Raw genomic sequence first — 18557 nt, 5'->3', positions numbered from 1 at the left:
TAATGAAAAATGACTAATGATCACGACACAGGAAGCAATTTAATGGAGGGGAGGGTGATTTTTTCAAAACTAGTAAAAGCAGGAAATTTTGGTGTAGACCCGTGATTCTCAACGTGGGGCACAGGCCCCATCGATAGGGGATGTTAAAATTTTTTTGGTTCATGTAAAAAACGTCCACCCTTCGGTAGTCTACAGCCTTAATTTTGAAAAAATAAACTTTGGTGATTGTCTAGAATCCAGTAGTCATGCGATAAGTGAAGTTTCGTTAATGCTAATGAAATAAAACAAAATATGATGAAAATAAAATAGTTTATGAACAAATTTGGACTATATATTTGCACATTAGGGGGTGGGGGGGGTACAGCATAGCATATTACAGCATATTAAATACGTAACGTAACGTAACCTAACCCAACCTAGGTACCTTTTATTCCCCTAAACCCCAAAAAACTAAAGTTTAAACATAATTCCCGGACTGAGCAATACCTCACAAGCCAGCAGAAACCCAGCGAAAACCTGTTTTTTCATTGGATCTCTTAAATTCTATAGGGTTTTCTTCTCGCCTGACTACTGGATTCTAGACTAGTACCAAAACTTTTTTATGTGAATAACGTCACATTTATATCTATTTAAAGAGGAAAAAAGATACATTATAGTATTGCAATCACTTCAAGCATTGGCATGAAAGGTGTTGTATATAGACACAAATTTTTATTAGTATAAAATATGACTAGCGGACGAATCGAAAAAAGATACCGAGTTAATGGGCTTTTTCAGCTTCCTTCAGGTGAATAAACGTAAAATTTTGAAGAATAAAATTTTAATATCAAGACGGGGGCATCAGGATTTTAGAATTACTTAGGTGGGGGCTGGACCACTTGTTTCGAGATTGTTCATATAGCTTTAGGTTGCTTATTCCATATATATTATTACATATTATTTTATATATTATTATATATTATATATTATATATATTATACATCATATATTATTGCATATTATTCCATATATATTATTACATATTGAATTACATTTGCTATATCTTGAAGGTCTAAAATTACCTTCTTTGTTTAAATTATCGGTCATTCAGAAAAGTAAAATACTAGGCTATACTATTCCGTTTTTTCGAATCTCCGTTAAATTAATATCGATCAAATTACCGAGGATGAGAAAAATTGAATAGACTCTACAACACTTATAGTCTTATAGCATCCGAGTTCAGACTAATTTGATGTCGGTTGTTTTGCTTTGTTCAACTTAAGGCCTTTCCCTTCTTATTCCTGCTTTTTTTTCCTTTTTCTAGGAGATTCGTTATTTTTCCTGATATTGTTGTTTCCTTATTTCTAGCCGTTGTCTGCAAGAAGCTGGTTTCCAAATAGAGCCTATTTGACCAACAACTGGTTTTTATCAACATTCAACGAATTCTAAAATTATCTTCAGTTGTCTTCACGAATCATTTATTTATATCGTTGGCATAAAGCAGCTGGCTAAAAAATCTAAATGCCGAATTCAAAAAGCCAAAATCTCGCACGCTTTTTTCAGCTAAAAGCGATAATACTGCATGTTTTGTTTGTTTATGCTTACCAGAAAGAGTGTAAATGGAAAACAACCCATGGAATACTATCAGAATAAACAATACCTTACCCATTAGGCCTACCTATTACTTACCCCTACAATATTACTTACTCATTACTGATACACATACAATTACTTAGTCATTACTGATAAGCATGCAATTATGGAAAATTAGAAGTGAGGCCTATTGGAAGGAAGACACAACAACAAAAAGCCTTAGCCAATACTCTTTTGCGAAAATTCGAGAAAACTTGTTTCGGTCCCTGTAAGGAGGAGTCCTTACAGCAAGTTTACGACACTTTCCAGTCTCCTCCCCCAACACAAGAATGTCTCTGAAAGTTTCAACTCTATCCCCCAGGGATGAGACAAAACAGGCTAGACTGAGGAGACCTTTAGATTTTCAAATTCTTATTTCTAAAATAAAAAATTTCCCCTCCAGTTTAAATAAATTTTTTTATCCTACTGCACATGCAAAATAGTCTAATATAAATTTTTCGGAATTTTTATCCAAAAATTAAAACGTAATTCTGGGGTCAATCCCATGACCTCGATATTAGGTAGCTACTGTCTATCTCTCTACTGTCCATCCTAACCTTCAAACTGTTTACTGTCTAAATCTAATCTCTACTATCCGAGACTGCCACACTCGATGTTCAGTTTTACGCCTTTGAAGCATTAATATACACAAATAAATAGGCTCCCACAACCCGACTTTTTTACTGAAGCACTCAATTATAAATAGTTCATTACCTGAGGGTGACACCATAAGGGGCTGAGTGAGCCGAGGCTCTCCCGGAGCAGGAAAATTAATCACAACAGCAAGTACGGAGCCTTGAGCTGTACCAGCCCAGACTGTGGAGTTAATGGAAGGATCTAGAAAATAAATTCATTTACGTTTTGCAACACTGATAACTCTACGGGAAAACATAATAAAATCACGATAATAATATATAATTTTATTATATTAAAATAATAACATCAGATAATATCAATATTTTTTATATAGCCTTAGCTAGGTTACAGGCAAAAACGTTTTAAGAAAATGTGTGTGTGTACAGTATTGTTAGGAATAAGTATTGCCAAATTTGCCAAATTGTTGTTGTTACTATTGTTGCCAAATTTGTTGATACTATCAGCTCTAAATTTTTACGCTTCAGCATAGAGAAGATTTATAAAGTTGTTTATTGAGTCAAGTCCAACAAGACTTTTAATATTCCTCACAAAACCACGGAAATTAACACTTGACCTAAATAAGACATTAAAAAAGAAAGAAAAAAAGGGTGGTAGGGAATGGGGGGAGTGACACTAACTTTGAGAGCTATATTCTTAAACTAATAAATCTGCATTCTTGTCTCAAAAAGAGACACAATAAATATTTTGTCTACGGTGATTCAAAAGTTATTATGTAAAATCTTTGCCGAACTTTACTGAAACATATATTTGACATTTATTTGAAATCCAAGCATTGATAAACCAAAATCAAGCTTCTTGTAAGTGTTTCTAATCAGTGGGCGCTAAAAATTTTGATTTCTTAAAGCACTATAGCATCCTCTCTTCAGTGGCGGCAATTTGAGGGAAGGTTATATTTGTAACCTCCGCAGGGTTTTAGGACCCCCTAGAGTTTTTGCCCTAAGAACCCTACTAGATTTTTAAAAATACCTTTTTTGGGGTTTTTTCATTAAAAAAGAATTTTTTTCGGTATTTTAACTGCCAAAAATAAAAAATACAACAAAGTTGACCCCCACAACCATAGAATTGAAAAATCCCTTTTCCCCCTAAAATTCTTGCGAATTTACACCATAAAAACAGAGCGAAACTAATGCTTCGAAACATGATAAACTTAAAGCAATGAATAATCTTGGATGAACTTCAATTTCATTTCATAAATATAAGCCTTTAAATAATGATTAATATTTCTTTGAAGGACTAAAAACCGAACAGTGAGGTGGCCTTTATCAAAATCTAACTTAGCATGAGAATTTCCCAAACATATCAGTTTTATATATTTATTAGGAGAGTTGTTGGACAACAGGGATGAGTATATATATATATATATATATATATATATATATATATATATATATATATATATATATATATATATATATATATATATATATATATATATATATAATATATATATATATATATATATATATATATATATATATATATATATATATATATATATATATATATATATATATATATATATATATAAAACGATCTATATCGGTCAGAAGTATGAGAAAATTCGTCAAGAGCCTTAATTTTGGAAAAAAAAAAATTATGTGAGTAAAGCATACATACGTCATATATGCTTCAGTACTGGTTGTATCGTTTTCAATGTCTATGATGTTGGCAAAATTACACAAGATACATATGATTGACAAGAAAAATCATATGACTGACGTCATATTTATGAGTACGTTTCAAGAGAATAAAGTAAATCATTTTCTCCCCTCCCCCAGGAGTGAACGTATAGTTTTTACACCCATGACGCATGCAACATTACAAAAGGAACATAGCTGAGTATAATAAAATACCAAGTGTAATTAGTCTATTTACAAATGAGTTTTAAGTAGTTTCATAATACCTAGAGGACAAATAAACAACCTCGACCATCAAGCGTGACAAGACTAATCCGAGCAGCTAGGGTAAAGCATATTGAAAAAATGTCTAAAGTAATGATAAACAAAAGTAAAGAACAAATATATACAGTCAAAATACTTCCGTCAGCAATAATTACAACGAGTCAACAAAATTGAACAAAGAAATATGCGGGTAAAAGATTAGCGGCAGTGAGAATTACAAGCAATCACGAGAAAGCGAGAATCAGAACGTGTCAAAAATGGAGTTAAAAACAAAGAATTGTGCTGTTAGAAGCCAAGCGACAGCAAAAATCAGAACGAGTCAAAAATCAAAGTGAAGAAGAAATAAAAATTACGTTAGAAGAACAACACCGTCACAATCTTTGACGCCAACAAAATGTGGCGCAACACCCAGTAAAAACCTACGAAGATGCCATAAACAACGCAAATGTTTATTATAAGTCATTCGGACCCTTGAACGTTCTATGTGTATTCCGGGAAGCTCTCCATTTTCCCGACGAAAGAGTAGCAAACAAAGCTGACTCATTCTAAAGTTGCTACTTATAACGAGAATCAAAATATACAAGCCTACTACATACCGAGTACCAGGGCCTGGTTTCAAAATCGGCTACATAGTTTTTTTCCTTAACTGGCATATTGACATTTTGGCCACTAAAACGACCTAAAATTGTCAAAACTTCAGGAAAGAATTTCTGTTTTTCCCAGGTAGTTGTATGGAGCCTATGGTGACGCCATGACATCAAGAAGAGGCTCACATTGTCAGCGTTTACGAAATAAGGGACAACGAGAATCAATATAGACAAGCCTGTCAAGAAGCCATGACCAGGAATGGCTTCGAAATCGGCTACATAGTTTGTTTTGTTTTTTTCTTAAAACTGGCAAATAGACATTTCTGGCCACGAAAACAATCTAAATAGGTCACAAATTCAAGAAAGAATTTGTATTTTTCCCAGGGTGGCTGTAAACAACCTCTGGTTACATCATGACATCAAGAAAAGGCTCCATATATAGAAGCGCACAGCGTGCCGGGGCCCGGCGGCAAAGCCACCATGCTCCCGTATATATATATATATATATATATATATATATATATATATATATATATATATATATATATATATATATATATATTTAGATATATATACTATCTCTATATGTGAGTAATAATTGTGTATGTCTGTATTTATGTATGTATGGATATATGTATGTTCTCGAAAACGACTCCATATTTTTTCGGGAAAATTGGTATCTTGGGATATTCTCGCACAAAAAAAACGATTTAGATACATCAGAAGTATGAAGAAAATCGTTAAGAGCCTTAATTTTAGTTTTTGCAAATGGCGTCATGTACTATGTTATTACATCACATAAGCATTTCTTATGACATCATATAAGTATGTTCTTTTATGATGTCATGTATAGCATAACTAAGATTGTTAAGTTTCCAATGCAACAGTTATTTATATAATATAATGTCTATTGGAAGGCCCAAAGCGTATCCAAAAACGTATCAAAAATGAAAATGAAGAGCAAAGACACAGGCGGTTAAAAGACATTCGAAAACGACAATTAGAGCGTGTTAAAAATGAAAATGAAGGGCAAAGACACACGCAGCTAGAAGAAATACGAAACCGAACAAGCGAGGGAGTCAAAAATGAAAATGAAGAGCCGCGAGTCAAATCAGCCTGGTCAGCGAGAAACAAAGCGTGCTAAAATAGAAAATAGTATCGATCTCGCTTAGGTTTAAGATTTTCACATGGATAATGTGATCAATGCTTAACGTACTTTTGTTAAGAATAACTCAGTTTTGGCAATATTTATTTAGTGATCACAAAAGACAAGCCGAGGTGTAACGAAGCAATCAATTTGAAAATGATAGTGATGATGATTGGGTTTTGGATTTGACACGGATAAGGTCATCAATACTTACCATACCATTGAAAACCAAAAACATGGACAGGGTAAATAGTTGGAAGAAAAAAAAGTTTTTGTTCCACCACCTGAATAATTAAAAGAAACAAAGGTTCGGCGATATGTCTCTCATAATGACAAAATGCAAGTAAAGGCAAAAGAAGAAGTTTTTACCACCACCTGAACAATTAAAAGAAACAAAGATGGTCGTCAATGCCTTCCATACCTTGCAAAATCAAAAACCTGGACTAGATAAATCGTTGGATGAAAAGGAAGTTTTGTCCCACCATTTAAACAATTAAAAGAAACAAAGGTTTGGCGATATGTATTTCATAATGACAAGTGACAAACCGAGGCAAAAGTTAAAGGTCCAATAAAAAATATAATTTTACAAAGGCACCACTTCCAATTTAAGGTCCATTTGTAAGTCATGACATCAAGAAAAGGCTAAATTTGTCTGCGTTTAGAAGACAAGCGACAGTGAGAATCTATATATAGAAGCCTGCCGCGTGCCCCATACCTTTGTTAAAAAAAAACAAAAGGCTCGGCAATAGGTATTTCATAATGACGAAAGACAAGCCGAGGTCTAACTAATCAAACAAATTGAAAATAATAGCGATGATGATTGGGTTTGGATTTTGACATGGATAAGGTAATCAGTGCCTATCATACTTTTGAAAATCAAAAATATAGACTGGATAAATCGTTGGAAAAAAAGAAGTTTTCTTTCCCCACCACCTGAACAATTAAAAGAAACAAAGGTGGTCCTCAATGCCTTCCATAATTTTGAAAATCTAAAACCTGGACTAGATAAATCGTTGGAAGAAAAAGAAGTTTTTGTCCCAAAACCTAAACAATTAAAAGAAACAGAGGTTCGGCGATGTGTCGTTAATAATGACAAAAGACAAGCAGAGTCAAAAGTTAAAGATTAAATAAAACAAAATGTAATTTTACAAAGGCATTGCTTCTAATCTAAAGCTCATGTAGACCTCATGACATCAAAGAACAGCTCAAATTGTATCCGTTAAAAAGCCAAGTGACAGTGAAAATCTATATATAGAAACCTGCCACGTGCCGAGTGCCGGGGCCCGACGGCGAAGCCACCGGGCTCCTGGTACTTAATATATCTGAGTAATAATAGTATATGTATATATTTATTCTATTTCTCGAAAATGGCTCTACATTTTTTTCGGGGAAATTGGTATCTAGGAATTTTTTCGCATAAAAAAGCGATCTAGATAGGTCAGAAGTCTGAGAAAAATCGTTAAGAGCCTGAATTTCGGTTTTGCAAGTGACGTCATGTACTATGTTAGTACATCATATAAGCATTCCTTATGACATCCTATATGGCATCATATAAGTATTTTCTTATGTGATGTTGTGCAAAGCATAAAGAAGATTGTTGAATTTCGAACGCAACAGTTATTTATATTATATAATGTCTGTTGGAAAGTCCCCCCCCCAAAAAAAAATTCAGTTTCAGCTACTATAAATGATGATTCTTTGGAACCAACACCTGAATTAACGTGTAAAAAGAGAAAATGAAGAGAAAAGGCAAAGGCGCTTAGAATAAATGCGAAAACGACAATTAGAGCATGTTAAAAATGAAATGAAGACCAAAGACACACGCAGTTAGAAGACATACGACAACAAAAGAGTGAGGGAGTCAAAAATGAAGACGAAGAGCAGCGAGTCAATATAAAGAAACCTGGACATCGAGAATCAAAACGTATCAAAATTGAAAATGATGGCGATGATGATTGGGTTTGGGATTTTGACATGGATAAGGTCATCAGTGCCTACCATGCCTCTGTTAAAAAAAACAATGGTTCGGCGATATGTATTTCATAATGACGAAAGATAAGCCGAGGTGTAACGAAGCAAAAAAATTGAAAATGATAGCGATGATGATTGAGTTATAGATTTTGACAAGGGTAAGGACATCAATACCTACCATACCTTAGAAACTCAAAAATATGGACTGGATAAATCATTGGAAGGAAAAGAAGTTTTTGTCCCACCACCTGAACAATTAAACGAAACGGAGGTTTGGCGATATGTCTTTCATAATGACAAAAGACAAGCCAAGGCAAAAGAAGAAGTTTGTCCCACCACCTGAACAATAAAAAGAAACTAAAGTTCGGCGATATGTTTTTAATAATGACAAAAGACAAGCCAAGGCATAAGAAAAAGTTTTTGTCCCACCACCTGAGCAATTAAAGCAGACAAAGGTGGTCGCCAATGCCTTCCATACCTTGTAAAATCAAAAACTTTGACTAGATAAATCGTTGGAAGAAAAAGGAGTTTTTGTCCCACCACTTGAACAATTGAAAGAAAAAAATGTTCGGCGATATGTCTTTCATGATGACAAAAGACAAACAGAGGAAAAAGTTAAAGTTTCAATAAAATAAAATTTAATTTTACGACAGCACTATTTATAATTTAAGGCCCAGTTAGACTTAATGACATTAAGAAAAGGATAAAATTGTCTGCGTTTAGAAGGCAAGCGACAGTGAGAATTTATATAGAAGCCTGCCGCGTGCCAGGGCCCGGCGGCGAATCCGTCGGGCTCCCAATGTTATATATATATATATATATATATATATATATATATATATATATATATATATATATATAATCAAGTGTTCGCTTATCCCTTTTTTATGAGTTTATCCTTCCACTAGCATTTTTCAGCACAGTGATAAGGGGAATATCCTCCAAAAACGAGGATCTGAGTTCAAGAGTTTAAGATACTCTACACCCAGTGACGGTACACGGCGATGCCTTTAGTGATGTATGTCCTTAGACCGCCGGGGCCTGAGGCCTGAGCACCAATCCGAGCATTGTGAGGGGGTTCGCGAAGTCAGAGCCTTGAGCACCATTCCAAGCAAAGCAAGGTCCATTTACGAGGTCAAAAGCCAGAGTGCCTGCTCGAGCAAGCAGAGGGAGGCAGAAAAACCAGTGAAGGCGGGTACAGATCTAATTGACTGGTCTTAATTTAATTCCAAAAACTGTTTAAATTGAACTTTGGTACTGGGTCTATCAAGCCTCTTAATTTTTTTTTTTTTATATAATATATGTGTCCAGCGTTAGCTGGAATATGAGAATTAGCTAAATCGTGGCGTTAGCTAAATCTTCTTGTTGTGAATAAGGCTTAAGTGCTATAAAAATCAAAAGAACCTTGTTTTCTCGCACATGTGTCTGCAAAGGTTATGCTTGTGATGGCCTCCAGGCCAGGGCCGTCTAAACTTGATATGCTGGAACTCCTCGACCTCAGTAAGGCAGAGTCAATTTTGTCTGCAAATAAAGAATTGAATTATAAATGAGGCAATACATTTTGCAAGAGAAAGCAACATGTTTATACTAATTCTCCCGAAATGTTCAAGTCTTTCGAATCTGTCCCAATTGAAATTTGTAAGTAAATACATTTGAAGAGCAGTTTTTTCCAAATTTTAAACGATAATAATCCAACCGCACTAATAATAAAAATCAGGTCAGTAGGCAAGCTAAATTAAATTTAACTTAACACTAAGCAGAGAAATCTCGCCAATGCCAATTTTTAAAAGGTCTTTCATTTACTCTGACTTGGTTCTTTGTTTCTTTGATTCAGTGTTTCTTCTGCTTTGTTAGAATTCACTTCAAAAGGGTTTTTTTCTTGAGCACTGAAGACGGCTTGACGAAAGAGGTCCTTGCCAAAATATTTGCTTTTGTCTTTTTGTTTTTTTTTCGTCCACTGGCTTTAATTGCCCCCGTTTTCTTGATTATTCTTCAAACTATTTTTCTTATATTTTGTTTTACCTTTTGTCAAACATATATTATATCATATTAAACACATAGTATATTATAAAATATATATAAAAGAGTTCTTTATTTTATATTATATTATTCCTAAGCTTTTACTATGGACGCCATAGTCTCCCTCTTTGAACTCCGTCATAAATTTAAATGTCTCAAATCACAATGTTTGATAATTTCCCTACATGGCCTATTTGTATCCAGGCCCCTCCAAAGAGCCAAATTAGCAATTAGCATGACGGAAGTATGATACAATTCATGTCTTATAAGAATCAGGGTTATGTTTACCTTGTGATGACGCAGTGGATAATGCCGAGACTGGTGCTTAAGAGATTCTTGGTTCAATCCCGCTTGTCGCAAGGAACTTCTTCTAGATAATGCATAGTTTATAATTTTTTGTAGCTCATTTAAACTCAAATACTTTTTGGGATTTTGCACACTAAAGTTTTCCAATCTGTGAAAAATACATCATTAACTAGCATATGTGAAACTTACCACCAAAAACCGACAATGAGTTTTGTTAATGAATTATATGTTGCATTTCATTGTTCTTTTAAATAATTCAATAACCTTTTGTTTCCCAAATATTTTTATGAAAAGTTTAGAGTCAATTGGACAATCCTCGTTATATATTGTGAGCTAAGGGTGCCTATTTTCTTCCAGAGCTCGACTGTTTGGTTGATGTTTTTGGTATTAATTTTGATTCAATCGCTAAAAAAAAAAAAAAAAAAAAATCAGTTTTTATCATTAAAAAAAATATATATTATTAGTTCTATTCCAGTTCTAAAATCAAATATACTTTCAGTATATTAAATACATACATGAATTAGAGACAATTAAACTGAATGACAGAAAGGAAACTTACAAAATGAGTGCAATAACTTTAAGATAGACACATTTTGGAAAGTCAATTAAATGATTTTTAACCAATGATAGCGGAAAGTGGAACTTGATCCGATCTTGAATAATAAATAGACGGAAATAGCTCCATAACACCTAATTATTTAGAGCCATCTCTAATGCAGATATGCTTTAGAGATAATTAAACTGAAAGACAGAAAGGAAACTTAAAAATGAGTGCAAAAACTTTGACATTTTGGAAAGTCAATTAAATGTATTTTTAACCAATGATAGCGGAAAGTGGAACTTGATCCGATTTTGAATAATAAATAGACGGAAATAGCTCCATAACACCTAATTATTTAGAGCCATCTCTAATACAGATATGCTTTAGAGATAATTAAACTGAAAGACAGAAAGGAAACTTAAAAATGAGTGCAAAAACTTTGACATTTTGGAAAGTCAATTAAATGTATTTTTAACCAATGAGAGCGGAAAGTGGAACTTGATCCGATTTTGAATAATAAATAGACGGAAATAGCTCCATAAAACCTAATTATTTAGAGCCATCTCTAATGCAGATATGCTTTAGAGATAATTAAACTGAAAGACAGAAAGGAAACTTAAAAATGAGTGCAAAAACTTTGACATTTTGGAAAGTCAATAAAATGTATTTTTAACCAATGATAGCGGAAAGTGGAACTTGATCCGATTTTGAATAATAAATAGACGGAAATAGCTCCATAACACCTAATTATTTAGAGCCATCTCTAATGCAGATATGCTTTAGAGATAATTAAACTGAATGACAGAAAGGAAACTTAAAAATGAGTGCAAAAACTTTGACATTTTGGAAAATCAATTAAATGTATTTTTAACCAATGATAGCGGAAAGTGGAACTTGATCCGATTTTGAATAATAAATAGACAGAAATAGCTCCATAACACCTAATTATTTAGAGCCATCTCTAATGCAGATATTCTTTAGAGATAATTAAACTGAAAGACAGAAAGGAAACTTAAAAATGAGTGCAAAAACTTTGACATTTTGGAAAGTCAATTAAATGTATTTTTAACCAATGATAGCAGAAAGTGGAACTTGATCCGATTTTGAATAATAAATAGACGGAAATAGCTCCATAACACCTAATTATTTAGAGCCATCTCTAATGCAGATATGCTAGAGATAATTAAACTGAAAGACAGAGGAAACAAAATGAGTGCAAAACTTTGACATTTGGAAAGTCAATTAAATGTATTTTTAACCATGTGGAAAGTGGAACATCCGATTTTGAATAATAAATAGAAGGAAATAGCCCATAACACCTAATTATTTAGAGCCATCTCTAATGAGTATGCTTTAGAGATAATTAAACTGAAAGACAGAAAGGAAACTTAAAAATGAGTGCAAAAACTTTGACATTTTGGAAAGTCAATTAATTGTATTTTTAACCAATGATAGCGGAAAGTGGAACTTGATCCGATTTTGAATAATAAATAGACGGAAATAGCTCCATAAAACCTATTTATTTAGAGCCATCTCTAATGCAGATATGCTTTAGAGATAATTAAACTGAAAGACAGAAAGGAAACTTAAAAATGAGTGCAAAAACTTTGACATTTTGGAAAATCAATTAATTGTATTTTTAACCATTGATAGCGGAAAGTGGAACTTGATCCGATTTTGAATAATAAATAGACGGAAATAGCTCCATAACACCTAATTATTTAGAGCCATCTCTAATGCAGATATGCTTTAGAGATAATTAAACTGAAAGACAGAAAGGAAACTTAAAAATGAGTGCAAAAACTTTGACATTTTGGAAAGTCAATAAAATGTATTTTTAACCAATGATAGCGGAAAGTGGAACTTGATCCGATTTTGAATAATAAACAGACAGAAATAGCTCCATAACACCTAATTATTTAGAGCCATCTCTAATGCAGATATTCTTTAGAGATAATTAAACTGAAAGACAGAAAGGAAACTTAAAAATGAGTGCAAAAACTTTGACATTTTGGAAAGTCAATTAAATGTATTTTTAACCAATGATAGCGGAAAGTGGAACTTGATCCGATTTTGAATAATAAATAGAAGGAAATAGCTCCATAACACCTAATTATTTAGAGCCATCTCTAATGCAGATATGCTTTAGAGATAATTAAACTGAAAGACAGAAAGGAAACTTAAAAATGAGTGCAAAAACTTTGACATTTTGGAAAGTCAATTAATTGTATTTTTAACCAATGATAGCGGAAAGTGGAACTTGATCCGATTTTGAATAATAAATAGACGGAAATAGCTCCATAACACCTAATTATTTAGAGCCATCTCTAATGCAGATACGCTTTAGAGATAATTAAACTGAAAGACAGAAAGCAAACTTAGAAATGAGTGCAAAAACTTTGACATTTTGGAAAGTCAATTAAATGTATTTTTAACCAATGATAGCGGAAAGTGGAACTTGATCCGATTTTGAATAATAAATAGACGGAAATAGCTCCATAACACCTAATTATTTAGAGCCATCTCTAATGCAGATATTCTTTAGAGATAATTAAACTGAAAGACAGAAAGTAAACTTAAAAATGAGTGCAAAAACTTTGACATTTTGGAAAGTCAATTAAATGTATTTTTAACCAATGATAGCGGAAAGTGGAACTTGATCCGATTTTGAATAATAAATAGACAGAAATAGCTCCATAACACCTAATTATTTAGAGCCATCTCTAATGCAGATATGCTTTAGAGATAATTAAACTGAAAGACAGAAAGGAAACTTAAAAATGAGTGCAAAAACTTTGACATTTTGGAAAGTCAATTAAATGTACTTTTAACCAATGATAGCGGAAAGTGGAACTTGATCCGATTTTGAATAATAAACAGACGGAAATAGCTCCATAACACCTAATTATTTAGAGCCATCTCTAATGCAGATATGCTTTAGAGATAATTAAACTGAAAGACAGAAAGGAAACTTAAAAATGAGTGCAAAAACTTTGACATTTTGGAAAGTCAATAAAATGTATTTTTAACCAATGATAGCTGAAAGTGGAACTTGATCCGATCTTGAATAATAAATAGACAGAAATAGCTCCATAACACCTAATTATTTAGAGCCATCTCTAATGCAGATATGCTTTAGAGATAATTAAACTGAAAGACAGAAAGGAAACTTAAAAATGAGTGCAAAAACTTTGACATTTTGGAAAGTCAATTAATTGTATTTTTAACCAATGATAACGGAAAGTGGAACTTGATCCGATTTTGAATAATAAATAGACGGAAATAGCTCCATAACACCTAATTATTTAGAGCCATCTCTAATGCAGATATGCTTTAGAGATAATTAAACTGAAAGACAGAAAGGAAACTTAAAAATGAGTGCAAAAACTTTGACATTTTGGAAAGTCAATAAAATGTATTTTTAACCAATGATAGCGGAAAGTGGAACTTGATCCGATTTTGAATAATAAATAGACGGAAATAGCTCCATAACACCTAATTATTTAGATCCATCTCTAATGCAGATATGCTTTAGAGATAATTAAACTGAAAGACAGAAAGGAAACTTAAAAATGAGTGCAAAAACTTTGACATTTTGGAAAGTCAATTAAATGTATTTTTAACCAATGATAGCAGAAAGTGGAACTTGATCTGATTTTGAATAATAAATAGACGGAAATAGCTCCATAACACCTAATTATTTAGAGCCATCTCTAATGCAGATATGCTTTAGAGATAATTAAACTGAAAGACAGAAAGGAAACTTAAAAATGAGTGCAAAAACTTTGACATTTTGGAAAGTCAATAAAATGTATTTTTAACCAATGATAGCGGAAAGTGGAACTTGATCCGATTTTGAATAATAAATAGACAGAAATAGCTCCATAACACCTAATTATTTAGAGCCATCTCTAATGCAGATATGCTTTAGAGATAATTAAACTGAAAGACAGAAAGGAAACTTAAAAATGAGCGCAAAAACTTTGACATTTTGGAAAGTCAATTAAATGTATTTTTAACCAATGATAGCGGAAAGTGGAACTTGATCCGATTTGGAATAATAAATAGACGGAAATAGCTCCATAACACCTAATTATTTAGAGCCATCTCTAATGCAGATATGCTTTAGAGATTATTAAACTGAAAGACAGAAAGGAAACTTAAAAATGAGTGCAAAAACTTTGACATTTTGGAAAGTCAATTAAATGTATTTTTAACCAATGATAGCGGAAAGTGGAACTTGATCCGATTTTGAATAATAAATAGACGGAAATAGCTCCATAAAACCTAAATTATATAGAGCCATCTCTAATGCACATATGCTTTAGAGATAATTAAACTGAAAGACAGAAAGGAAACTTAACAATTAGTGCAATAAGTTCGAGCTAGATAGGACTTGGAGAGTCAATAAAATATATTTTTAGCCAATGATAGTGGAAAGTTGAACCCGATAAGATTTTAAATAGGAAATAGACGGAAATTGCTTCATAATAAATATTTAAAAATATTTTTATAATATTATTTATAATTTAGAGTCATCTTAAAATTTTCCAGAAGCGTTCCAACTAATTGTGCCCCTAAGCATTTGAAAATCACGAACTAAAATGATAATATCATAATTAAATGATAATGTTTAAAATCATATTAAACGACAACCAGTTTAGGCAATGAGAAATTATCAAAAAGCAAAAAAGCAGAAAATAAGGCTAAATTGCGACAAGAGAAGAAACTAACAAGCAAGAGTTAGATACAAAATTATTCAAGTGAACCATATAAACGACTGAAAAACTACCCAGTTTCTTATAACACGTCTCCCCTTATGTCATTTTGTTCTCTTAGGAGCTGATTGATGTCTGCTTTGAGAATTTCTGTGTTTATTTTCATAAACCAAGGACACTCTCAAAATTTGTGCTCTCCATGGATAATATTTCCCCTAAAAGACAGTGTTGATAAAATAAGAGGGGATGTTTAAACACCCTCAAACCGCTCAGACTGCAGGCTTCAACCTTTATTCTTAAAGAAATTTTTCCAAATGAAGAGACGTCGGAGACTGGATTTATGTTCATCTGACTAATACATAGTATTCATCTGAAGCGCCTCTCATAGAGATTCTGAAAATTTAGACCTAGAAATGTTTTGTAAGGTTATATGGTTATATGTTATATGGTTATAAGGTTATAGGGTTATATGGGAGGATCTTTCCATGAAGGAAGTTTTCATGGGGGAAGGGACATTGCTATGAAGGGGACGCCGGACTTCCCAGCATTATTTAAAAAAATATCAGAAATTTAATACAAAAAAACAAGTATTTCAACTGCAACAGCAGCAACATCGAAACTTTAAACGAACAGATATCTACTCCGTAGCTTTCTTTTGTTTATCTTCATTTATGAATTCTCCTTTCCGCCCTCTTAGTCTCTTACTAAGTTTCCTCCTTGTATTTCAATTTCACTGCCTCCCTTTAATCTACTAAACTTGTAGCACCAAGCATGTCAAAGATACGAGCCTGAGAAGATTTGTCTGATTTTCGCAAAAAAGGGGGAATGACCACTAATAGTCATTGAATTTTAATAAAAATCACACCATTAGATTCAGCATATCAAAAAACTTTACTGTAGAGGTTTCAAGCTCCTATCTTCAAAAATGTGGAATCTTGTAATTTTCGCCAGAAGGAAGACCACAGATGCGTGCTTTTTTTTTTTGCTTCCCCCAGGGGTGATCGTATCGACCCCGTGAGCCTAGAACGTCGGGAGAGAATCATTCTAACAGAAATGAAAAGTTCTAGTGCCCTTTTTTAAGTGACCAAAAAAATTGGAGGGCAACTAGGTCCCCTCCGATGCCACTTTTTTCCCAAAATCATCCGATCAAAATTTTGAGATGGCTATTTTATTCAGCATAGTTGAAAGGCCCAATAACAATGAATTTGGAAATAACATGATTCCCCACAGCCCCTGGGGAAAGGTCTTTAAGTTATAAAATTTGCCCGTTGTTTACGTCTAGTACGTGTTATTGGGAAGTATGCATACATTTTTCGAGTGGGGAGGGAAGGATGAATTTTCTGCTAGGGCGATTTTGCACGGGGAGAATTTTCCATGGAGAGGGAAGTTTTCAGGAAGGTGAAATTTTCAGCGGAAATATTACGCTGGGGGAATTTGCTAGAATTCCTAAACGACATTTCTTTATATATCTTGCTTTCTCTTTACCGATTCAATGTTACTCATGGAGATATTAAGGGTAATTGTTCGGGGTAAATTTTCGCCAGGATTAAATTGCTCAGAGGATATTTCCATGGAGAGCGGGATTTTTCCGTTGAGGTGGAGCCAGATATCCTTGCGTTATTTAAAAAACAATCAGAAATTAAATAAAAAAAACAAGATTTTTCAACTGAAAATAAGGAGAAACAGTAAAACTTAAAACGAACAGAAATCATTACGTACATGAGGGGGTTGCCCCCTCCTCAACACTTCGCTCTTTACGCTAAAGTTTGAATTTTGTTCCAATTCTTTAAAAACGACTCCTGAAACCTAAGGGTCTTTTAATTGGAACAATAAGTAACTTTTTTTAAAGTGCCGAAAAACTTTAGCTTGAAGAGTGAGGTGCTGAGGAGGGGGTAACCCCCCATATATGTAATAATTTCTGTTCGTTTTAGGCTTTAATGTTGCTCCTTACTTTCAGTTGAAAAAACTTGTTTTTTTTTATTTAATACATGTTGAATCCAATTTCAAATACTATCTTTATATGTAAGTAATAAAGGTGTATATATTTATGTATGTATGTTCTCGAAAACGGCTCCATATTTTTTCGGGAAAAGTGGTATCTTCAAATATTCCCGAAAAAAAAAACGATCTAGGTAGAACAAAAGTCTGAGAAAAAGCCGTTAAGAGTCATAAGTTTGGTTTTTGCAAATGACGTCATGTACTATGTTATTCTATCATATAAGCCTTCCTTATGACATCAAATATAGCATCATATAAGTATTTTCTTATATGATGTCAACATAGCATAAATAAGATTGTTGAGTTTCCAACGAAACAGTTATTTATATAATATAATGTCTGTTGAAAGGCCCAAAAAACCAAAATTTGCAGTTGCAGTTACTATAAATGATGATTCTTTGGATCCAACACCTCAATTATCAAACATGATAAGATGTGAAATTTGAAAACCTGGCCATCAATTGCGACAACACCATTACGGACAGCTAAAGCAAATGCCATTGCTAAATTGTCTGAAGTAATCAAAATCCAAAAACGAATCAAAAATGAAAATGAAGAGCAAAGACACGGGCGATTAGAAGATATGCGAAAACGGCAATTAGAGCGTGTTGAAAATGAAAATGAAGGGCAAAGACACACGCGGTTAGAAGACATAAGACACCGAACAAGTTAGGGAGTCTAAAATGGAAATGAAGAGCAGCGAGCCAATGAAAATCAACCTGGACTGCGAGAATCAAAACGTGTCAAAACTGAAAATGTTAGCGATGACTATTGGGTTTGGGATTTTGACATGGATAAGGTTATCAATGCCTACCATACCTTTGTTAAAAAAAACACAAATGGTTCGGCGATATTTATTTCATAATGACGAAAGATAGGCCTAGGTGAAACGAAGCAAACACCTTGAAAATGATAGGGTTTTGTATTTTGACATGGATAAGTCCATCAATACCTACCATACCTTTGAAAATGAAAAATATGGACTGGGTAAATCGTTGAAAGAAAAAGAAGTTTTTGTCCCACCACCTGAACAATTAAAAGAGACAAAGGTTTGGCGATATGTCTATCAAAAGTTAAAGGTCCATTTGGACGTCATGACAC

General features: G+C 33.2%; 1 protein-coding gene across 1 annotated transcript in view; it reads right to left on the bottom strand.

The window, feature by feature from the left end:
- The window catches only part of LOC148939886 (syntaxin-binding protein 5-like), a 169120-nt gene that overhangs the window by 74414 nt on the left and 76149 nt on the right, over positions 1 to 18557 (bottom strand). Inside the window, exons 6-7 of the mRNA XM_089106469.1 lie at positions 9279 to 9395; positions 2326 to 2448 (exon numbers count right to left, since the gene is read on the bottom strand). Coding sequence (XP_088962595.1) covers positions 2326 to 2448; positions 9279 to 9395 — 240 coding nt within the window. The remainder of the gene's footprint in view (positions 1 to 2325; positions 2449 to 9278; positions 9396 to 18557) is intronic.

The sequence above is a fragment of the Artemia sp. Qi Xiang Cuo genome, chromosome 20 (genome assembly GCF_049724085.1).
Source record: "Artemia sp. Qi Xiang Cuo chromosome 20, ASM4972408v1, whole genome shotgun sequence".
Taxonomy (NCBI): domain Eukaryota; kingdom Metazoa; phylum Arthropoda; class Branchiopoda; order Anostraca; family Artemiidae; genus Artemia; species Artemia sp. Qi Xiang Cuo.
This window is presented reverse-complemented; position numbering and strand designations above follow the sequence as displayed.